Genomic DNA, 25,244 nt, shown 5'->3' on the forward strand with positions numbered 1-25,244 from the left:
TTAAGAAAAAAAAATGTATGTGTCTGGTAGCTATGCAAGAAAAAGCCACCTCTCGGCCTTTGCCGCCTTTAGGCACAATACTACTGTATTTATGGTAATCTAGTCCTGTAGAGATGGTAAAGGTGAGTTTAAAGGTAAGAGGTCTGATGATTCTATAAGGTTTTTCATACATACATGATGTGTAGTTAACGATTCACAAGTAAGAATGTAAGTTTGGTGGACTCAATGTGGAAATTAATATTGTAGGTAAAAAAGCTTAATCTCCAGGAAAACAAGAACCGTTCTGTGATGCTGATAGAGGAAGGGCTTGGACTTGTTGATGAGGCAGTGTTACTTGCAGAAGATACTCATAATGCCACATTGGTAAGCACCACTTTATGAATAGACCAGGGACAGGCATAGTATCATAGTGAAGCGTTGCTCTAAACTGTGTTGTGTATTTTGTGTGTAGGTGTTGGAGATGCATCAAGAAGAGCTCATCATGTGGAATACAAAGCTGAGACATCATGTAGATGAGCTGGTTATGCAGATGTCAAAGCGAGATGCTTTGGACTTAGTCTATAAATCTGAAGATCATGCTGCTGATCTTCTGAGGCTTGCAGATTCTCTCAACAGGTAATGACACTTTAAATAATAATTATAAAAAATTACAGTTATAATAATTAGTAGTAGTAGTTGTATGTAACGTATTATATTGTAGTACAGACCAGAGCTGTATTTTGGTTGAAACTATAAACACAGTTATGAAGTTATAATAAATATAGCATATTTAACATTGGCAGTGTTACTGCAATTACTGGTCAAAGACTGGCAGTATAGTATGCAAACTAGGGGGTTGATTTATTAAAGACAAATAGGCTTTTCAATTTGCAAGGGAAGTTACACTTTGCATGGGAATTTTCCCAAGATCTTATTGAATGTAGTGAAAATTACCCAATCATGTGGAAGGAAAATAAAAAAAAAAAACAAGCATATATGTTTGTACATGATTGGATGAAGGAAGTCAGCAGAACGTCACCTCATTTACTAAGTGCTGGGGAAAAGTCCCTTTCAAAGTGAACAGTCTATTTGCCTTTAGTAGTTCAACTTTGCCCTGTGGGTGTAATCCTGCACCCATCTATTCCTTTATAATGAATTGTTAGCTTACATTTACACCTCTAAATAAAGAATATGTGATATTTTAGGTGTAGTATGATTTACAGTACATGTATTAACACAAGGAAGATGCATTTTGCTGGAAGCCAGTGATACAGCAGTAGGGATTTTACTTCACTGCCCTTCACAATGCATTGTTGGTTTGAATACACCCGGAGTATGGCAAAATAGTAAATAGCACTTTAAGATTTCAAATACTGCTTTTCTGTTTGTTATAGCACTTTCCCTGTGTGTGCAGTGCTGTATTCAACTCCTCTTATGTATTGTATTTCATGTATTCATGAAAAAATGCTTCAGTTCTCTTTCAGATGTACGTAATACTTCACTAAATGCCACAAATGCCATACAAGCTCACTCTAGTATAAAAAATATGATCGAACAAGCTGAAATCCTGGCTGAGCAGTCAAGTTATACCATCTCAAACACTCTAGGATTGGTAAGTAGCAAGTTTATTGAAGTGTGCATATTTTTTTGAATTGTTTAGACCTTTAACATCAGGGTAATATTTTTCAACTTAGTGCTGTGGTGCATTATCGAATGTGCATTGAGTCGTTTGTGTTGTGTTAAGGCTATTGTTTTTCAATTACCTATGAATGCACCACAATGCAGCGCGTCAAAATTAAAGTTTTACTTGCTTGTTCTTGCAAATGCAGAAATATGAATCCAACCTATAGGAAGTATTCATTTTGACCATAATTGTATAATAAAAGACAGTATTCAAACAGTGTTTTCCAACCAACTTGTTTGTTGGCATTGGTGTGTACTGTGAACAGATTTTTGTTTTAGGGCCTAAGACAGATCAGTTTTAAAAAGCAATTCCTCCCAAAAATGACATTTCAGTTACTAGCAAAGCTCTGGCTTTCTATCTAGGGATTCCAGTGCTAAAAACTCCCTGTCAGAGTTTTTGGCATTGTTCTTTCTTGCCTTGAAGTTCCATTTGTTCCCATCCAAATCCAACCCTTAGTGCTCCTATTTGTATATTTTCCATTAGGCAAAGTACTTTTACCTAATGGTAAAGAGGCACATGGCTAGAAATCTAAATACAGAAACCTTGCCACTGTATTACATGAGAGATAAAGGAAACTATTAGCTGGTTTATCTCTCCAGCATCTACCAAAAATATATGACACTAACTATAATATGTAAGTAAAAATGTTCAGGTGAATTATTTAAAAAAACTATAATCTTTAATGAGACTCCACACCTAGGGTTACCAGTATTGTTACCTTTCAAACCCATCATGCAATCTCTTGTTCCTACTGGAGTCTGATAACTATTATTTGCATGTTTGTTTAGCTTTTTCTATAAATATGCATACTAACACGTAGATTATGTTTACAATTTTTCACACAAAACTTCTTTATATCACAATTTTCCCATTTTCAAAGGTACTCTAGAACAACTCTAGAATAACTAACCTATAGTCTACCAATTGTCTGTATCTTTTTCCACAGGAGAGAATTAGGCTTCTACAATTTGTTTAAAGAGTACTATGTTCATTAAGGACCATTGTCTTCCTCATATAATTCAATAAAGCACCCTCTACCAAACAGCATCTATCTCAAAACTCTAACTCCAATAAATATACCGGTATTTCACATATGAGTATGTATGTACTGTATGTATGTATGTTTCTGGGGAAAGTTAAATAAAATAAAAGTTATCAGATGTTAGTAGAAACAAGAGATTGGATAGGGACTTGTTTGAAAGGTCTGACATTCAAAAACTCTGTAACAAGGTATACATTTAAATTGAAAGTTACAAATAAGAGCATAATAGGATAAATGACAGTCCATACACTTAGGCAGTCTATGGATCTACAGTTGTGGAGAACATACAGCGCCGAGTAAAGATTGATGACGATCACTGATGATAGTAACACCAGTAAACACAACATAGCAAATAATTATTGGGAATGTATACACTTCAATCATAAAGTAGAAGCATCCCATCGTACCATGAGTGAGACAATGGGATAAATGGATTTATATGTACCACAAAATCAAAACATGAAAGTTATATAAAACAATATACAATTTTAATATTACATTACAATTCATATAATAAAAAACATATCAAGTCTACTTCTATCAAATCAGCAAAGGGGAAATATGGCACATATATTATTCAACACAGTGAAGAAGACAAGTAGACCAATGTGTTTCACTAAATAAAGAGCTTCTTCAGAATTCACTTTCTAGTCTTCAGTATGACATATGGTAGCTGACGAGACAACATATGGTATTACAAAATCACAACAAACATAATAGATAATGTATCTTATCCCCAAAATGGGGTATGTATATCACAAAAAAATGGAAAACATTAGCAATAAGAGAGAACATATGTAGAAAAAAAAGGGAGGGGGTGGGAACACACAATCACCTATATTGACCTCCAGAGGGACAGGGGTATAGCACTGAGGGAGAACCAGAGGCAAGAAGAAAAATGAGGGGTAGTACCCCAACCTACCTATAAAGTTGGCTAGGTAATAGGTAATAAGCAATGGCATGTCTAGATATCTGTCAGATGGATACAGATAGATAAATCAAATGGGCATGTCACACCAATCCTTAAAAATGGGCTTACGGTTAAAAGAAATATGAATAAAGAATAGTACCAATTACCATATATACATAACCAAAAACAAACCCGGAAAAACATTAAACAAAAAATAACTTAAAAAATAGAGACCATACTTCAATAGTAACATCTTGCTGTAAGCTCACCCCGATACCAGATCGAAAATTAATGGATTTAATATATCAAACAAAACAGTAGCATGCTGGATTCGGGCAATTCCCCAGAATGTATATACTTTCCCAATGATTGTGTATATTCCCAGACAAAATCCTCTTTTTCTTCTTTGACGAAATGTGTAGCTTTATATGAATATGTTTAGACACAATTACAACTGCTGAGAGATATATGAAACCATTCTTTGTATTTAGAAATTGCCATGGGATAATTATCGCATTTCCTGCAAAGCAAAAAAAAAACATGATCCATCCATTTCCTCTGTTCCTAATTTCCTTTGTAAATGAAATCAAAGCACTTCTACATTCAGAGAAAGCGCGTGTTTCAAGACTTTTCGATGTCTAGCTGAGAATTAACTCTGGAAGAATACCTGTCATGAAATAAATACAATTGCCATTGGTGTCCTTTTTATGGAAAAGCTAATTGCCTGGCTGTTACACTGACACACACTAATATGTAGACCAGTATATTTAGAGAAAAGGCAGAATTCCTGGTCTACTGCTGGTCTGTGTTTTTTATCGTAGGTTGATGTTAGCTGCTTGTTTTTGTTTTTTTCTTGCTTGCCAGCTCTTCTGTACACATCAGGCATCAGTGCAATGCTTAGACTGCACTAAATATATTTTCATTCTGAAGACCCTCATACTTGGCTTTTAATTGAAACTGTACTTGTGGTTTGAAAAAAACTCCCCAAACCCTTGTGTTGGTTATTTAGATTGCTAGGACTATAGCAAATGTCATGGCAGACTCTAGACCAGGGGTCTAGACAAACTTTTTGTCTTGAGGGCCGCAATGGGTTCATATATTGGACCCGGGGGCCGGACCAAGAGTAGATGAATGATGTGTATGTGTGAATTAATATAAATTAAAATTTTACTTACCTTTGCTCCGCGCGTTCCTCTTGCCGTGTTCCCGCGCCGTTCCGGTCTTCAGGGCGGACTGTGAGAGGAGCCTAGCTCCCCTCACGTTCGTCACGCTGCCCCGCCTACACACATCCTGACAGCCAATCACTGGCTATCAGGATGTGAGTGGCAGCGAGACTGGGCAATCATTGCATTTGAGCGCGCTGAATGATGCAAATGTTTGCCTGCCCTGGCTGGTTTTTTTTTGTATCACGCTCCGCGGGCAGGATTAAAAGGTCCGCGGGCCTAGTTGGCCTAGTTTGCCCATTCCTGCTCTAGACTCTTACCTACTACTCTTAAATATAATTTAGCATATTCCAATAACTTCCTTGTTCCAATGTGCTAATAGGGAGAGTCAGCCTGCTATAGTCACATGATCTGTCCATGTGTTGCAAAAAAAAAAAAAAAATGATGGGAAAAACAATGGGCCACTCACATGAGCTGAAAATTTCATTTTAAGGATCACTCTATATATATACATTATATAGAATACCCAAGATGCCATGGTTGCAAGTTATCAACAGTTACCTTTTTATGTAAATTTAGGAAAATCTTTTGGAACACAAAGAATAGTTTTAGTTGCATTTAATTGCAAAATACTTTGCGTAGCAATTATTTATGGTATTTCAAATGTTTTTCAATTTTACTTTAAAGAAACCATGTATAGCTGATTGTCTTATTCCATTGATAATTGTCATGTGAACGAGGTTCTGGAAAATGCAGTTCAATTTTGGGCACCATTTCATAAAAAGAAAATTGGGGAACTGAAGAAAGTACAGAGAAGGGCAACCTAATAGAGGCATGGAGGAGCTCAGCTATGAGGAAAGATTAGAGGAACTGAATTTACTCTCTCTTGAGAAGAGAAGATATATGATCAACATGTATAAATACATCAGTGGTTCATATAGTTTTACAAGGTGAAGGTTTACCTTTACTTTAATTTAGTATCTTTGAATTTTATGCTTCATGGTTTACTGTCTTCTTTGTCCATAGGTATCTAGACCAAATGGATCTATTGATGTTACATCAAAGAATTCCATGATATTCAGCTCACAACTGCTAAATGAATCCAAAAACTTAAGTCGCAACACAGAAGGTATTTTCTTTAAGAATTCTTTTTACAGGGATTCACAAACAATGGTCAATCCTAATACAGAAATACCTCGGTTTACAAATTTAATTAGTTCTGCAGGACTTTTCGTATAGCAAAAAATCCGTTTCCCATATGAATGCATTGAAAACCAAATAATCCATTCCGGAGATCAGAAAAAGAAAATGCTACTAAAATACTGCATGAGTTATTTTATCAAGTCATGTGGTATTTTAGTAACGACAACCATGTGTTAATATTTCAGCTGTCAGCGGGGTTTCCCACTGACAGCTGAATGTAAAAGAATTGCCGGCAATTTCAAAAATAATTAAAAAAGCAGCGTGGGGTCCCCCCTCCCATCCATAACAAGCCCTCAGGTCTGGTATGTATTTTGAGGGGAACTCCCACGCCACAATGTAAAAAAAAAATGGCGTGGGGTCCCCCCAAAATCCATACCAGACCCTTATCTGAGCATGCAGCCCGGCAGGTCAGGAAAGGGGGGGGGGCAACTGGCCCCCCTCTCCTGACCATACCAGGCCACATGCCCTCAACATAGGGGGGGGTGCTTCAATTTTCTGGGAGCCCCCTTGCTAAAGGGGGCTTCCAGATGCCCACAGACCCCCACAAGAGGTCATTGTCTTCCCTGGTATGGTTCAGGAGGGGGGCTCGCCCCCCCTTTCCTGACCTGCTGGGTTGCATGCTCGGATAAGGGTCTGGCATGGATTTTGGAGGGGGGCCCCCCCACACCATTTGTTTTTTTATTTTGGCGTGGGAGTTCCCCTCAAAATCCATACCAGACCCAAAGGGCTTGGTATGGATGGGAGGGGGGACCCCACGGCATTTTTTAATTTATTCTGGTGCTGGTTTTTAAATGTAATTACAGCTTTTTTTTTTCTTTACTATAGCTCAAAAAATTCAGCTGTCACTTTACCTCCAGCTAAAAGAAAGAAAGTTTTCTTTTAGTTTATTTCCCTGAGTTAAGAGAAATTATGTTTACTTTTAGTTTCTTAAAAGAAACAAAGTTTCCATTAATTCTGAGGAAAGTGACAGCTAATTCTGTGAGCTATAGTGAAGAAAAAAAAGATCTTGCAATTGCATTTAAAAATCAGCGCCAACATACACTTCGTATAAATAAAAATTTGGAAACCGAGGCATTATTTTCAATGGATTTTCATTTGTAAAATTAAGTTAACCGAGGTGTTTGTAAACCAAGGTATTACTTTATATATTGGACAGGCAAGATGAACATTAATTTCAATGCTTGTGTCTGTAGGACATATTAAAGTGGCTTGTTACAGTGAACACAATTTGTTTAGACTATTGTAAGATTGACAGAATACCAGAACTAACTACACCATGCAACTTTCAGAACTGTTGCTACGAGTTTGAATGTTAAATTAATTAATATCCCTTAGAAATGAAAAATTATAGCAATAAGAACTACATCAGAATTATTTTGGTAAGACCTATTAATGGAAATAGATTTTGGAAAAAAGTTTAATAAGAACGGGAGCTCACTGAATTGTTTGCAACAACTGAAGAGAGATTTTGATGTTTATAGCTTTCTGTTACAAGACACAAGAGGGCAGATTTTGTAGTTTTCTATGAGATTGACAGTTACTACTTTACCTAGTTACCAGTGTATTTTTCCCTTCTAGCTCTGAATATATAAGCAATTCATTGCTGGCTCCTGTTCCTCACCGTGGTTGGTTGGTTGTTTTGCCTTCCTTCATGGGTACTCTAATACTAGCAATGTTCATATTGGTTGTGTTTCTAAAACTTGGCTGTGCATGAACAACCTTTATTGTGTATGCCTACTTACCCTCGTATAATTTAATTTTCAGAACAGCACAATGTCAGTTTTATGAAAAGAGCATTGCATCACTTTTTTTTAGCTCTTTCCTGTAGCAGGTAAAAACCAGTTTCAGAACCCATTGTTTTCTTCCATAGGTCTTGTCTCCCATTTAAATGGACTGAAGACAAAGGTAGATGAGATACAAAAACGTACCTATGTGTTTACTGGCCAGATAAATGAGCAGCTGCGTTCTCTGAGAACCCTGCCGAATGGTAAGTGAAATATCACTTGTCCTCTTCCTCCCAGCTTTGCAGTCTCTGTGGAAAGCGGGCAGGGAGAAGAAAAAATCTCTCTGTTTATAGCTGTGATACATTAAATTGGCTTTTATCCTGGAGATCTGTGTGGATATACTGCACTGACATTTTATTTTGAGACAATAATGTCTTGTATATGTTTCTCAACTGAAGAAAACATTGATAAAAGCAGTCTTCAATATGTCAACCTATTAGAGCTTTAGAGTTACATAGGGTTTTATTGCTACCATATATAAAGGTCATATGGGCGCTGTAGCCTTTTTTTCTTTTAAAGAAACAATGAACATGATAATCTAAATATATTGAAAAACCCAATTATTATATTAATACAATGCCCTGTCCTTATTGGGCAGTATAAAAGTATATATTCATACATGAACATATGCCCTGGAAGACTTATCTGCTCTTTGGAGCAATCAGCAAGCACTGCTTTCCCACTTCATTTCAGCTCTTAAGGTGAAGCTCCAGCTAAATTGTTATATTTTAATAGTACTTCACATAAGGTTAGAATCTCTGTCGTTTTTATTTTTGTATCTGTTTCTACTGGGGAGATTTCTCCTACTTCCTGTGTTGCCCCATAGAGAAAAAATTAGAGAATTTATCTTTAAAAGTTACGCAACAGTATTAAATGTATTATTAGAATGTGAGGGCTACAACCTCCACTAGCGTTTTATTGTTGCCCATTTCTCCATTGAGATTACAGATTTCCTCTTGCTTTGTTTCCCAGCAATAGAATTATTGGCAGGTTAATCAATTCACCATGATGAATAAAAAATTCTGGGCATCATTATACCAGACACAAAGGTTATCTGCCCAAATCAGTTCAGGTTAGGGGTTGCCACTATCCCTCCTATTTGTTTACATATTTCTATTAGGACTTAAGAGGCAACCCAACAAATCAATAGTACAAAAAAATTATATATATAAAAAAGGTATACATTTTATTTAAAATATTAAAAAACAGCCCTATATATGACTGTACTGCAAAATCATACATCCAAAAATACATATCTTTATAAATGTATTCATTGGGTTGCCTTTAAAGTCCTAATAGAGGCGAGTTAAGAAATATGTATGCATTATACCTTACAACCACACAAATTCCACATACCCCCACAGTTTAAACAAAGATGGTACAACAGTCCAAAATGAGTAAAAAATAGTTAAATGCTTCACTGGGGCTTGATCCATTCATCTCACAGATATTCCATAGCAGTAAAATAAAGTATCTATGGCCAAGTGGTGACATTCACCTTTATCTTGGTCTAATTATCAAGTGCTACATGTTCATCGTCTTTCACGGCTAAATGCTCAATGCTGTTGTTAGTATAGTAGTGGCAGAATGGAAATTCATTATCAACCCAACGTGGATAAGGGACATATATTTTACTGCCACTTACTGGTCATCTGTGGACCACACAAACTGCTTTGATGCATGTTGAGGTGAGATAATATCTGTAATCTAGCATGCATCACCAAGTAAGTAGGAAATTTCTATGAATACCTGAGCGGATAATTTTTTGGATAAAAGACTATGACTACATCTAATTGGAAATTGAAAACAGCTATAGTTACAAGTTGATCGCCATTAGAGAATCTACAAGCAGTGTGACAGAGGCGGAGGAATAAAAGATTGTAAAGCTGTAGCAGATGCAGCAGATAGAAAACTACAGTAACTTCTAACCAGAGATTTGAAACACAGACGTCAATAATGTGAAATTACCAGACAGGTTCCTTATCCCCGCTGCAATGAAATATGAATACCCACGCTCCTGCTTCCACTATGTTGCTAACAACAATATTGAATAATTACAGTAATTGTGAAAGACGATTACAATCCAACCAAAACTCATGTGTATGTTACCATTTGGCAATAGATAGTCATATGCAATAAAATGAATGGACTTTTGGACCTTAGTACCATTTTTGTTTAAACTGCAGTGTGTGCAGTGTGGGTGTTTGTCTGCAGTTATGTTGTCTAGAACTTTTTAGATGGTGCTGGTGAGCAACGTACATTTTCATACTTTGCATAGTTTAAAAATAATTTTGGATCCAGTAGCAACCATTTTTCTTGCTTCCTAAACAAAATGGCAGAATTTACACTTAAAAGTAGTTGTAAACCCTCACATATACCCATTGAAAGGATTTACCTCAGGTGATACATGGAGATGAAACAAATCATCCTCCATGAGTTCTACCTGTTTATCTGCAGCATTCTCTACAGCCATTCAAAGTGCAGAATTTATAAAGCTGGTCTGAACTATCAGAGAATGGGGGGGTGGAGAGCTGAAGTTACACTTTGTAGAACTGATGTGGAGAGCTGATTGGAGGGAAGGGACACACCCCCTTCAGACAACACATAGGAACAGAACTGAGGCTGTCCATCTGCTGGAGATCCCTCCCCTATCACTTTTTTTCTCTTGGTGTCAGGAAAACATGTCAGAAGTGACTCATACAGATAACAGAGGAACAAGGCAGCAGAGAGAAATAACACTTAGTGCTCTGGACTGAGACAGTTACACACTATAGAGGAATATGCTTTGTTCATATTTCATGTCTGATGTTTACAACCACTTTAAAACTTAGTACATGTACAGTGATAGAATAGTTCTGTTAAGCTGTCTGCTAAGCGCCATTTACAAAAGCTATAAAGTCACCATTAGCATACTCATACTTGGCTCCCAACCCCATGTTTTGTGTTTAGACATATCACAAAAAATGCTTAGTGTGTTGCTATCCCATGATCAAAGACTTAAGAAATCTAAATACTTTCTGTTTAACTTCATTCTTACAACTTCATTCTTACATCTAAATACTTTCTGTTTAACTTCATCCTTACATCTTTGATATATGCTTTACAACTACTGTACATGAAATATATTAGCTGCAGCCAGAATGGTGAAATAGAGTTCTGCATTATGATGGCTGACAGTATGTAGGATTAGGTGACATAAAGCTTTTTTTAGTATCTTAGTTCACTGTTGTGCTGTATCTCCTTTTGACCAATCAGAATTCACCTTTCTAGAATTCTGTTTTTTTTTTTTTTTTTACTTCTGCACTACTGAAACTTTAAAATGCAATTAAGAGACTATCAGGGTGGCTGTTCACTTGAAAACACACACAATTGACAATCACATCATTCTTTAACAACTAAAAAGAGTAAAAGATGTCCATCAAAATTATTTTACAACTTGGTGGAAAGGTCCTTCTCTGCGCATGATAATTTTCAAGAAATCACTTCAAGCAAAAGTTCCTGAGCAACAGTGTGTAGCACTTCTTCCGTGCAGCACTGTGGTCTTCAGTTTGAATACTGGACAGGACAATCTCTGCACGGGGTTTTCATGGTCTCCTTGTGCTTGTTTGAGTTTCCTCTCATACTCCAAATACATGCTTGTAGGTTAATTTTGCTGATTTCCAAATTGGTCCTAGCATGTAAGACAGTAACCTTAGATTGTAAGCTCCTTGAGAGCAGGGAGTAATGTAGATGTAAGCACAGCATAAATGGTTGCTGCCATTTGTACTGATGTACGAAACATTAATATTACCTTGGTATCATGATGCTTCTGTGGGTACTTTTTCTATGAAAATGAAAGCACAAAAAGCCATGTAAGCAATGATTTTATTTTTTTTTTTCAGATACAAGTTCTAAACTTCAAGAGGCTAAAGATCTAGCTTTGTCTGCCAGTTCTACTGCAGCTGGTACCCTGGGCCATATCATGAATTTCAGCCACAAGCTGACAAATGCCACATCTACATTGTCCAGGGTGAATGACACATTGCAGAGAACTAATGCGCTTCTGGTTGACTCCTCAAAGGCTGGTATGGAAATTGTATGACTTTATATTAAAATCATAAATAATATGTGAAGGTGGTATGATCACACCCAACCACTGCCTACTGTCATATGACCCTATCCATTAGAGAGCAGACAGACATGCACACATCCCATGAAACTAATCACACAAAAGTTTTCCACCACTATAGAAATTCTGAGCAAGTATTTGTATTCATCCTCTGTCTCATCCCCGCAAATTGAAATCCTTACATCGTTGTTGCTATCAGAATATGTACGGCTTTCTAAAATCTAATATCTTGTCCTGTCATTTTAGCTGTATCAGCAGAGAGCAGAATTAAAGAAGTGGAGACACAAGCTAACATTCTGTTGGATAGACTGAAACCAATGAAGTTGCTAGAAGAGAATCTAAGCAGAAATTTATCTGAAATAAAGGAGCTGATTAATCAAGCACGGAAGCAAGCGGCATCAGTAAGTGCAGATCTTCACAATAAAGCATCCTGTATATTTTATGCTTTGAAGAGTCAGTTCACCCTAAGCTATTTACATTTTTGGTGGAACTGGAGAGGTAAACTGCCTGACATTCTCTTAAAGTGATTCTAAAGGTTATATCTTTTTTTTTAAATAACAAACATGTTATACTTACCAACTCTGTGCAATGGTTTTGCACAACGCAGTCCCGAATATATTCTTTTTGGGTCCCCCACCTGCGGTTCTGGCTCTTCCCCCCTGCTGAGTGCCCCCAATAGCAAGCCTCTTGTTATGGGGGCACTTGAGATCTGTATATGGAAATTGTCCATTCACACACAAAGTTTGGCTTGGTCCAGCCCCCCACTCTCTCCTCATTGGCTCACTGGCTGTGTTTGACAGCAGCAGTAGTCAATGGCCCCCTCTGCTGTGTGAGTCAATGAGGAGAGTGAGATTCGGGAGAGGCCCAGTTCTCATGCACATTGCTGGATCAAGATGGTGCTCAGGTAAGTATAAGGGGGCTGAGGGGGGAGCTGCACCCAAAATAACTTTTTACCTTAATACATAAAATGCATTAAGGTAAAAAAAACCTTCTGCCTTTAGAACCACTTTAAATCTCTTAAGGACCGGTGAGATCTGTGTACTTGAGTTCCTAGATCTGCACACCTGCTGTAGCCACTATGAGGTGATCTGCTCCCTATGTGTTTTTTTCATCTTTTATATTATATAGAATTGAACAGTAAGTGCTGTGAAAACAAATTTGATCAGGAATACCCAAAACTGTCAGGTGGCACGAGATCTTGCTTTTAGAGTATCCAAAACATTTAATAAGATAAGGACTGATTTTACCTTTCAGACTTCATCTATAATTATATATCACTTGTGACTCGACTAACCCTTTAAGAGGTTGATCTTAAACAATGGTTTTTCTATTTAAAATTTTCCAAGCTATTGATTTTAAATGCTGCAAACAAAGATGAGCAGGAATGCCCAAATTAACCAAGTGGCGAGAAATCTTGCTCTTGGAGTATTCAAGACAGTTAGTAAGCTAAAGATGGACTCTATCTATTAGACTTCATTGATACCTAAAAATAGCACTTCTGACCTACCCTTTAAAGAGGTTAATCTTGAGCTAAATAAAGGATTAGCTTTGGTTTATATATTTGTTACTGTGTGTTTCCAGGCAGATTGCTAAACTACCATTCAAGCAAGTCCTTCCCAAAGAAACTTTTTATGTATCTTGAATATTCCAAGCTTTTGACTTTCAAAATGAAGTTGAAACTTGTGAAGCCCTAGCACACCATCTCTGCTCAATGTGTTTCTGTAATGCAGCTTTCCCACTAATAAAACCTATGTATGTGGAAACATAATACCGTTATTTTCAAGTGTTGTTATTGATCCTTTCTCTGCCTCGAGGCTCCCATAAATATAAAATAGTGGTTGGTCATTAGCAAAATGCACACTTGTATGCTGCAAGCAGTTATAAGCTGTGGGCAGCATCACTGCACATGTCAAATGACTAATGCAGGAGAGCACTGGGCACTCATTGAAAGAATTCCAGATGGGCCAGTTAGGGAGCCTTTGAATGCCAAAGGCAGCTAATTTGTCAAGCTTGTTGAAAATGAAGATATCAGTCTGGAATCTAATGTCTAAGAATACATTTGTCTTTTTTATTTTTTGAGGACTGTACATGAATATAAGAAAATAATCTATACCTTCTTGATCTATTTACCTTAGCTCATTAACATTTGGAAATCAGTAGTGTTGTAGCAGGGTAGCTGGTAGGCCTCTGTAAGTGTTGCCATAGACAGCTATTTTGTTTAGCATGGCAGTGCCTAACACTCTCTCCACTCTTGTCCGAAGTCTTTAAATCATTGATTAGCCTTCATTAGTAAGTAAGGATGGTCAAAGGCAACCTGGCTCTCTGCTGTAGTTTTAAAGACCACTATTGTCAAAAAATGTTGTTTTCTGTTAACATTATGTGGTTAATCTCTTTAATGATACTATATAGTATATGATTTCTTTTGTTTTTGTTTTTTGTTCACATGTCTTATTTTATATGGCCTCTGCATTTGTATACATGCAAAATTGTCCAGCAAAAGTAACAGTTACTAGGGTTAAACAAACTATAATATTGCTGGGGGTGCTTACAGCGGTCTTTCTTTATTCAAGTGGATTAAAGCAAGCTATACATGGATCAAAATTCAGCCAGTGAAACATAACTGCTGTCAAGTTTTTTCCTGTCTGTGTATAGGGAAATTTCCCTATAGGGTAAATCTCCAGTGGGGACATAGAGAACAATGAAATGTTAACAGGGAAACTCTAGCCTCCCCATGTTTTTATTGTTGTTGTGTCGATGTTAGAGTGATTTCCACTCCATCCTGTCCTGGTGTCAATGTTATTGCCATGTCAAGAAGTGCAGAAAAATATTCTGGTTGGGGCCACAGACAGCAAAAAACTGACTGGAGGTTTCACGGTGTCCTGTTCTACCCAAAACTAAAAAGCAATACATTCTCTGAAGCAGCCTTTCTCAACCTTTTCAACACAGAGGAACCCTTGAAATAACTTTCCGGTCTCAGGGAACCCCTGCTAAGATCAGTGGGAAGAATGCTCCTTACAATTGTGGTCATTGAGAAGAATTACCCCCTTACAGATAGCTTAAAGGATCAATGGTATCAGTGGGAACTTACCTGAGAGGCAGAAATTGATACTTGCCCAAGGAACCCCTAGCTAACTCTAGATGAAACCTGGTGGAGAAACCCTGTTCTAGACATACAAATTAACTTTTGTTATCTTAATTAGGTGTCTGTGGAAGGGTGCATTTTATTGAGTGGTTCTTAAGTCTTTTATTTGATTTATTTTTTCAGATTAAAGTAGCTGTTTCAGCAGACAGAGATTGTGTGCGCTCATACCATCCAGAGATCCGTTCAACAAATTTCAACACTCTGACATTAAATGTCAAGACCAGTGAGCCTGACAACCTTCTATTTTATATGGGTAGTAATAATAAGGTGAGTCCATGCGTTCTAGGAAAGTTTTGTATGCATTGCTCCAAATAATGCTAGGAACATTAATTTATAGGAATTATCCGACATCTGTATTCAAAAGAACCATAGTGCTCAAGTTGATTTCCAGAAAATAAGTAGGACACATCAATTTTTTGCTTGCAAAATTAGGTCTACAATTAGACTAATTTGGTTTTATGGCACCAAATTTCTCTCAGCTATTAAATTATTGGAGTTTCAATACAAATAGAACATTGGGTCAGGGATATTAAACTAATATTTATGTATCAACTGATCTCAGCATCTATTCATTTGTAATATTCACTGTAAATTCAAACAAGAGTGCGCAAACATCTAGCGCATTAAAAAAAAAGCCAAAAACATACGCACAAGGTATGAAAAAGACAACCATGGCAAAACATTATGTGATGATCCAGCAATGGCACAGCATCACCAGGTCCAAACTGACTTCCAAATAGGCAGACTAATGCATTTCAATTGACTTACCCCTTTCCGCTAAGTTATGTTGAAGGGGGTACATCCTCTGAAATGCATTAACCTGCTTATTTGGCAGTCAGTTTGGACCTGGTGACGCTGTTCCATTGCTGGATCATCACATTGTGTTATGCCACACTTGTCATTTTCATACCTTGTGAGTATGTTTTTGGCTTTTGGTTTTAACAGTTTTAAAGGTCTTTGGTAACACACTAGATGTTTGCACCCTCCTGTTTGGTTTTACAGTTTCTGTCAAGATTCACCTATCTGAGGAGGGCAGCATCATTGGAGCATCACTGTGATACAAATTAGATGTCTGACTGCTGAAGAATTTGTCTACTTTTCCAGTTTTGTAGTATGCACACTCAAATATGCACAATTTCTTGTCTCGCAATATACTTTTAAATAATATTTCTTGGGTGATTGAAGTGATTTATTACATTAATTCATGCTTCTCTTTTAAATATCAGAAGCCATTATGTTGCCATTAACACTGTTGTCTTTCGCTATGTGGCAGGCTGACTTTATGGCAGTGGAGATGAGACAGGGTCAAGTTTCATTCCTATGGGATTTAGGCACTGGAGCAACAAGACTTGAGGATCCTGACATACAAATAAACAACAACAAATGGCATAAAATACATGCTACAAGGTAAAATTATTATTTATCCGAAGACATTCCAAATCTCAAACTCCTTGTATTGTTTTAGCATAGGGTAGATGTTTTTTATATATATATATATATATATATATATATATATATATAGAGAGAGAGAGAGAGAGAGAGAGATTCTTATTATTATTCAGCTTTGGCCAGTCATGCACCATGATATTGGGTAGTTATGTGTCCAGTTCATCCAATGCTTGCAAGGACTTCACAGACACATTTTCCCTTCCAAAGAAAGAACTTTGCTGTAGAGATTCAAATCTTTGTGTAAGCAGACATTAGATTTGTATATCAGTATAATATACTACTGAAAAAGCTGATGTATAATCTTTCATGTCTTTCAATAGGTTTGGTAGATCAGGAACACTGGCTGTAGAAGAAGTCAATACTTCTCAGAAGACATCAACCAAATCCTCATCATCACCAGGGACCTCTTCCATTCTTCATGTAGATAATTCCACATTAATGTTTATTGGAGGCTTTGGAGATGGCTTACAGGTATTATATGCTCATGATCTTTGATTGCCTGGGAACAAAAATGTTCAGTAGCAGACAGCTTAGCTATTAATAGTGCTGTAAACCAAAATAGTTTATAAAACATAGATATAAAATTATGTAGCCATCCACAGACCTTCCAAGTTCACAACCAAAGGCTAATTTACCACCTGTTTCTAAAATATTAAAGTAAAGCCTGATTCACTACTGTTCTACAGTGAAACGTTATCAAAGTGTAGAACAATGCTGAATCAGGCTTTTCATATTTCTAGTAACTCAAGCAATTTTCTTTTTCCTTTTGGCTTACTTATTTATAAAAGGATTAATAGAGAGATATACGCATATCAATGATGAGATCTAATAATTATGAATTTATTATTTGGTTCTAGAAGTCACCAACACTTCAAACAATGGATTTTAAGGGATGTATGGGAGAAGCATTCCTGAATGGAAAATCTATTGGTTTATGGAACTATGTTGAAAGGCAGGGCATATGTGCTGGATGCTATGGAAGGTATGTATTGTAGTGATGTCAGCCAACTAGTCTTTGGTAATTGTTGTTAATTGTGATTGGTGTACTGCATTAACTACAAGGGAATCAAATGGTTCTATTTGCACTTTATAGCAAGCCAAGGGTATGTTATAATCAGATGGACTGTTGGTAGTGTTCACTGGAGCCTACATAGTAAAGTGCTAAGGTACTTCTTAAAGTCAATACTTAACACAATGCAATGTCCTGCCATATTATTATTATTGGGAACAATTCCCTCTACAGACAACCACATTCATTATGTATTTTGCAGCATTTGAAACTAAACTTATACATTAGAAGTGACAATATATCAGGGCTTCTGTGTTGGGTGAATCCCAGGTCTCCCTAAACACAATGGACTCTTTACTGCAACTGTCAACCAAGCTTCCTAGTACTGGCCCCAGCTTATCTACATGCCTTAATGTTGATTCGTAGGGCCCTGGAAAGCCAATAGTGAAGTACAGGAAACAAGAGCATAGCACCCATAAAGCAAACCTAGTAATTGGACTAGAATGCCCTGTGTTTTGGGGTCCACATACATACAATCAAATGAGAGCACCAAACAAATGTCCAAGTCCAAGGTAATTTAAATATAAAATGTATTCATAGCAGAATGGAGCCAGTGCATTTCAGGGGCAAACACATTCCCATTCATCACCTTTTTTGTTGCATTCACTGACACTGGTGTAACCTTGGTCTCCTGAAACTTTCCAAACAGTAAGCCACAGTGATGTTGTATTTGGTATCTGCTCATCTGAGGCTGTTTAAGCACAGTCAGATGTCTTATGCCTTGAAAAAGAGGGAATGTGTTTGGCTCCAAAAACACATTGATTCTCTTCTACTATAAATCATTTTTATCATTAAAGTAACCTTGGACTTTTTGGATGTTTGTTTAGTGCTTTCATTGTATTGTATGTGTGTGGATTTTCAACTCTGGGTCCTTTTCATTTTTCCCAAGGGTCCCTGTTTTGTGGAGTGCTGCCTAATGGGAGCTGGTGTGTCCAGTGACAATTTCAGTGACTCTTAGAAAATTGGAATACTGCACACTGTTTATTCTATTGTGTTTTGGGGCTCTGGAACGCAGCACTTTAGCATTTTATAACCCTGCCATTCACCAGAGTTTGCTATTATTTTATGTGCTAGTGATGTTGATTTTTTAAGAGATTCATATTGCAATTGTGCATGATTATCCATTATGTTGTAAAATCAGTTTGCTGGATATTTGTCTGTTTACCAATAATTTTTCCAGTAATTTTCACATACGTACATTAATGCAATGAAACAATTGTTGTGCAATTTCATGAAAACTTTGTGAACTTTGTCTAATTAGATTAAAAATGTTTCCGTTCAAGTAGTGAACTGCAATACCAGTTTATCTATACTCTGAAAAAAAGACAACAAGGAATATCAACTTAAGCTCTTGGTTAATATTCGTATACTAAATCCATAATTTGTTTGATTGTTGGTACATCTTGCACTGTCAGACCACGAGTGATTGGACCAGAATACTTTAGATAGCTATACCAGGCCCAGCAAAAGCAGAAAACATAGCTGCTTTGAGCACTTCTTGTGACAGTGGGGCCATAAAGGGGTAAAGTAAATGTTGCTTCTGATACCTGGAATTTTTTATTTTTGGACTTGTTGAAAATACTTTTTCTGAGATCATTTAATATTCCTTGACTGGTGCATTTGTCCTGCTGTTGACCTCTTTCTGACATAGTCTGGTGTGGGAATGAAAAATCTGTGTGAGGTGAACAAAAGCATGTCAAAATAGACTCCTAGGTGTCATTCAAATGGGTATACCTATCTGTATACCCATGCAAGGGGCCATCTCTGCCTGCACGGGATACACAGGTGTTTGTGCATTTGTGTGCAAGCAGTCCCATTCCTGCAAGCAGTGGATCTTTTGACAGCCATGCGGGTGCATGTCCCCAAATGCACGCTTTCTGTGTTCAGGGACCTGCACAGCTGTTAAATTGGGAACAACAGCTGTATCTGTGCAGCCTCTGCATCCCAACAGACATGAATGGGACTACCTGCACGTGGAAGAACGGAACACCTGTGCATCCGGTGTAGGCAAAGATGGCCCTTTGCATAGGTGTACAGATAGGTATGCCCGTGTGAATGAGGCCTTAAATTCCTTAACGTATTTTTTTTCATATAAAAGTACATCACTGGATTGAATAAAAATTATTAGAGAAAAAAAGTACATCACTGGTAAAACATTTTGGAGTATGCAGAGAATAATGCCTAATATAACGGTTATAAAAGAGCAGGAAAGCGCTGAAGATGCAAATAATGCTAACGAATATCTAATATTGGTGTATGAAACATGCAATTTCAATTTGAACCAGCAGATGGCAGTCTGTTACAACACAGAATGGAAATTTTTGGTTATTTACTGATAAATGAAGACACAAAGTACAAAGCTCCATATTGGAAATATTGTTTTGTTTATGTAAAAATCATTGTACAAAGTAGTCCGGGTGTTTTAGGTCAGTTATGTGCCAACGCTTTTATAAACCTATAAATGAGAAGTGGGATTTGCCCAGCACTGGCTCCGTCATGGTGTTTGTTCCTAATATCTTATTCTAATTGTGTTGATTTTTGCAGCCCTCAGGATGAAGATACGTCTTTTTACTTTGATGGCAGTGGTTATTCTATAGTGGAGAAGACCATGCGATCCACATCAACACAGATAGTCATACATTTTCGGACATTCTCACCAAATGGTCTCCTGCTTTATCTTGCCTCTAATGAAACGGTAATTCAATGCTTTGATGAGCCTGATTTCTTTTGTTTTTTTTGTGTTTTGTTTTTGCAAGGTTCTACACTAGTGCTAATGTGAAGTCTATATAGAGAGAATATGTAGTTTGCAATTGCTATCCTTCCTTTCTGAAATTGCTGGATTCCTGGCTGTCATGTCAGTCTAAATGCTTGATGCTGGCTTCACACCTGCCTGTTCTGGTGCATTGCAATAATGACGTTATGTCTCACGTTCACACATGCTGCATTAAGGTAGCCCATTGAAATTAATAGGCTACCAAGCAGGGGCGGACTGACCATTTGGGAACTCCGGCACTGCCCGAGGGCCCAGGGTCAGTAGGGGGCCCCATGAGATGCCCCTGGTACCTTTCATAGGATTTTTTGGGTGTGGTTTGAGTGTGGGCGAGGACACAAGAGCCCCATGATCCCCTATTGCCCGGTGGCCCCATGAGTTGTCAGTCCGCCCCTGCTACCAAAACATTATAATGGACTGAAAAAAAAAAAATCGGACATGCAGTATTCTACACAGCACGCTAAAACACATTGTAATGCATTAACATGCCTGCAAAACATGCGTCAAAGGTGCTTTGTGTTAATTCATTTGGGTTTCACTAACAATGAATCACAACATGACATATATTACATGCATGAATGTGTGTTGTGCCAACGCTTGCAGTGTGAACAGATCCTCAATATTTTATTTTATTTTTTTAGCACAAATATGTAGATTAGTAGTCCTGACTTCATTTAACCACTTCAAGTCTGGACACTTTCACCCCCTTCCTGTCCAGGCCAATTTTCAGCTTTCAGAGCTATCACACTTTGAATGACAATTGCGTGGTCATGCAACACTGTACCCATATGAATTTGATAGCTTTTTTTGAGACAGATAAAACTGTATTTTGGTGGTATTTATTCACCACTGGAATTTTTATTTTGTTTGCTATATAAATGAAAACGTCCAAAAATTTTGAAAAAGAAAAATGTTTTTCTTATAACATTTTGCAAATAAATAATCTTTCTTCATAAATCTGGCCAAAATGTATTCAGCTATCTTTTTAGCAAAAACAAAAAAATAACCCAAATTAGTTTATAGCCAAAAATGATCATTTTGATTGGTCACAGCTTGTCACATGGTACAAGGCTGTTGTGAATAGCCTTGTACCATGTGAACTCTGTGATCATTCACAGATTTCACACGTAGCAAACAATGTCAGGATGTGACATCTTGTTTACTACTATTCATGTGATCACTGATTGGCCAAGCAGTGATCACATGAATCAGGACCTCACACAGAGGTCCCGTACAGCGATTGGACACAGCAAGCACCGATCGCAGTGCCGCACGCTCCCAGGGAGCGTGCACAGGCAGTAAATACGGGTGACATTTAGAAGTCAACCCGCTTCGGCAGCACTCCCGTCTGACCATTTATCTACATGGGCCGGATGGGAAGTGGTTAATATATGCCTGTTCCAAGTCAGAGAGTGGGATGGAATGGAAGCCAAAAACAGCAAGGCAACTAGCATTTTCAGAAGGCGATCAGCAGCTGTTTTTTTTAATACAAATTTCCTTTCATATATACAGTGGTAGTTATTACGGATAATTAAAAATTTTCCTGTCTTACTATCACTCACATAAAATATTGAATCATTTCATCTTTGGAGCTTAAAATATGTTGGGTGTATACCATCATGATAATATACACCCAGCATATTTTATTCTCTAGAGATAAAGCAATTCAATCTTCTGTACAGATGATGGTAAGACATGAAAATGCTTCTGTTAGCTCACTGAGGATCCATTAAAGTGAAAATTCACATAGCTTGCATTCTTAGTGTGGTCTAAAATCAGACATTACAGTAATATCATACTACAGACACAATTCCACTAGTGGTCTATATGTAAGAAGCCAGTATGTTTTATATCACAGCAGTATCCGTTAAACACACAGGGATCTTGTTGGGTTACTCAAAAATACCCCAGGGATTAAATCTGCCACAGAATTTTGTTTCTCTTCTGCTGAATCAATTTCACTCCTATGAGCAGGATAATGAGCATGAACAGATACATCAGTGTGGTTTATCAGCTCAATTATCAAGCGTTTATTCTGTGAGTTGTGGGTGAGTTGAGGTGTAAGCTGTGGCCAATCAATAATTAACAGTTTGCGTATGTAGTGAGAATGAAACCAGCTGATAATACACTCTCATTTCTTAGACCCCTTTCACACAAGCGGATCGATGGGGTCCACCTATCGGTTCTTTAGGCAGACCCGATCGGACCACCTATTGACAATAGACCGCTGACAACCACTGTAGCTTAGGGTGTGGTTGCCATCATCCCTATTTCCATACGAAGAGAATTTTTGCCTTACATTTTTTGTGGGATTTTTTAAGGCAACCTTGAACAGAGAAACCAATTATGAAAAAGATCAACATTTTATTTAAACAAATTTATTTTATCTGACACATTGATGTATATCAGGTAGGCAGTACATGCTGACCAATGTAAAGAGCAACATTTTTTTTTGACAAAACATTCAGTACACAGATTTGTGGTTTTTACAATATGTATCTAGTGGTATCCCTCAAGAGCTGATTTCCATCTTGCAACCTCAACTTTGAATGCAGATATATTCAGCCTGGGAGCCAACATGTTTCGAATACATTCATACAGATTATTCCTCAGGGTAAGGTTACCACTCTATAACAATTATTATCAATAATCAATTATCGGTACATACCCTTACAATTACATAGCAATAAATTAGCCATATGGGATACATAACTTACATAGCCACCAAAAAATAGTAAAAAAAAAGATGCTTCACTGTGTTTAGAAGGCACATTTTTTCCATAACTGAGGTCATCAACTGACGTGCAAGGACCACAGGTGCCACATCACAAGCGCTGCCATAATAAAATATATACAGTATGTCTAATGTATGTCTAATTCTATATGTAATAATATCTTAAAGATACACCAGGGCATCAAATATATACATTTGTGGGATTATAGGGAACATGATAATGTGTGTCCTTTTAATGGACACATGGATTAAGGGGAAAATCAAGGTAAGTTACATATTTCCCCATGACGATAATTATATAGTCTAAAACAACAATGGAATATACTGAATATATGAGCTATATAGTTTAAAAACTATTTTTGAAATAAATATCAAATGTAATTGCTGACATTTAACTCACCATAAACTGCAAAGAGAGCAGTGGGGCAAGTTTTTTCATCCCCTTTGTTTTCATGCACTTATGTGCAGTCCGCATTATTTTCCATGTTGGCAGCGGTCTCCAACATGGCGTCCCATCTGGTCTCCAGAAGTGTGTCATTCCGGAGTCGGATGTGACGTCAATGCGCATGGCGCAGTTGAGAGAAACGCCTGGAACCACATGATGGGCACCATCTTCCTCTCCAGCAGACATGCTCCACACATGGGAGGAAATACATACATCACGCCCACTTTGGAACCTACAAAAGGCCACTATTTGCATTATAAAACACAGCTTTCAGTATCTAGCTCTATCCTGGGAGGAAGCACATATATTGTGCCCGGCGCTGATCCCCTGGAGGGTTGTGGTCTGAACAAGACTAAGCCTAGAATATTCAACTTGAACACTGTTACATTGCTATGCAGTTTGTGGTGAGTTAAATGTCAGCAATTACTTTTGATTTTTATTTCAAAATTAGTTTTTAAACTATATAGCTCATATATTCAATATATGTTCCTCTGTATATACTTCAAGGCAGGGGCGGACTGACAACTCATGGGGACCCTGGGCAATAGGGGATCATGGGACCCCTGTGTCTTTGCCCACATTCAAAGCACACCCAAAAAAGCCTATAAAAAGGTACCAGGGGCATTTCATGTGTCCCCCTACTGACCCTGGGCCTGAGTGCTCGAATGGTCAGTCCGCCCCTGCTTCAAGGTTGCCTTACAATTTCCACAAAATGTAGGTCAAAAATTCTCTCTGTAAAGTACGTAGGCATAGGGCACGCCCCCCCACCATGCCCCCTTAAAGGAAAATTATGCAAAAAAAAATTAATTAAACCCACAAGTGCTTATTTTTCCCACTACTATTCCTTTATATTGGCTTTTGAAATTTACAAATGCAACAATTTAGTAACTGGATGAAAGGTTTAGCACCATTTGGTAAGGTTTAAACACTTTTTGAAAGATAAATAGTACATTTTATATACAACTATATAGATCAGACCAAAATGAGTGACAGATGAGAAGTAAATGACAGTCCCTCGAAATCAGGGACAATTGGAAGCTATGCATATTTTCCAGTAAATCAAGACTCAATAGTTTTGTTACAGCTTAAATAGATAGTCTGACTAGAAAACTACTGTTAATACAAAACCCAGTTAACCTTCAGATATATAAATCAAAACAAAGGTAAGTGAGCGCAAAACACAGAGAGAGCTGCTAGCATATAAGGCAATTCTCAGTACCTCAAAAGAAATAATATGTAAAGGGTATGCAGCGCTAAAAAATGATAAGATGAATGATATTGTGATTTACAGATATAGAGATCAACCAAATCACAACAACATATAGCAGTCCTTGTATTGAGACTCATATATTCAAATAGTCAGGAACAGCAGAACCTATAGTGATAAGTTCATAAATCAATGCTAGTTGATATAAGAGGTATGAGATACACCAGATGACATCCGCAGCAATTGGTGCGTTCCAAATCCAGATTCGTATATTCAGAAAATCTAGTATAATTATGCACTTACCACAGGGACATACAAAATGAGAGTTGTATGTGTAATATCACTTCGCACGCACGAATGCATCACACGCATTGATGCGGCTGAAATTCCTTATGTCTCCGCCCGCCATTGCAAGGTGAAGCGTTTTTTGGAAGCGTGCTATCGGGAGTTTGAGCTACGTTGGACCCACCAGGAAGACTGAGATAACCCCAGAGTGAGATTTACCATCCCTGATGACCGGATGCTGTTTCTACTGCTGATGGGGCCCTGATGTCC

General features: G+C 37.5%; 1 protein-coding gene across 1 annotated transcript in view; it reads left to right on the forward strand.

Moving 5' to 3' along the window:
* The window catches only part of LAMA1 (laminin subunit alpha 1), a 250,596-nt gene that overhangs the window by 174,810 nt on the left and 50,542 nt on the right, over window positions 1-25,244 (forward strand). Inside the window, exons 38-49 of the mRNA XM_089683630.1 lie at window positions 247-363; window positions 452-615; window positions 1,453-1,591; window positions 5,805-5,907; window positions 7,852-7,968; window positions 11,647-11,829; window positions 12,120-12,274; window positions 15,139-15,282; window positions 16,289-16,422; window positions 16,785-16,935; window positions 17,322-17,446; window positions 20,078-20,228. Coding sequence (XP_089539756.1) covers window positions 247-363; window positions 452-615; window positions 1,453-1,591; window positions 5,805-5,907; window positions 7,852-7,968; window positions 11,647-11,829; window positions 12,120-12,274; window positions 15,139-15,282; window positions 16,289-16,422; window positions 16,785-16,935; window positions 17,322-17,446; window positions 20,078-20,228 — 1,683 coding nt within the window. The remainder of the gene's footprint in view (window positions 1-246; window positions 364-451; window positions 616-1,452; window positions 1,592-5,804; window positions 5,908-7,851; window positions 7,969-11,646; window positions 11,830-12,119; window positions 12,275-15,138; window positions 15,283-16,288; window positions 16,423-16,784; window positions 16,936-17,321; window positions 17,447-20,077; window positions 20,229-25,244) is intronic.

The sequence above is a fragment of the Staurois parvus genome, unplaced genomic scaffold (genome assembly GCF_062004578.1).
Source record: "Staurois parvus isolate SC_StPar_1 unplaced genomic scaffold, SC_StPar_1.0 ptg000317l, whole genome shotgun sequence".
In the NCBI taxonomy this organism is placed as follows: domain Eukaryota; kingdom Metazoa; phylum Chordata; class Amphibia; order Anura; family Ranidae; genus Staurois; species Staurois parvus.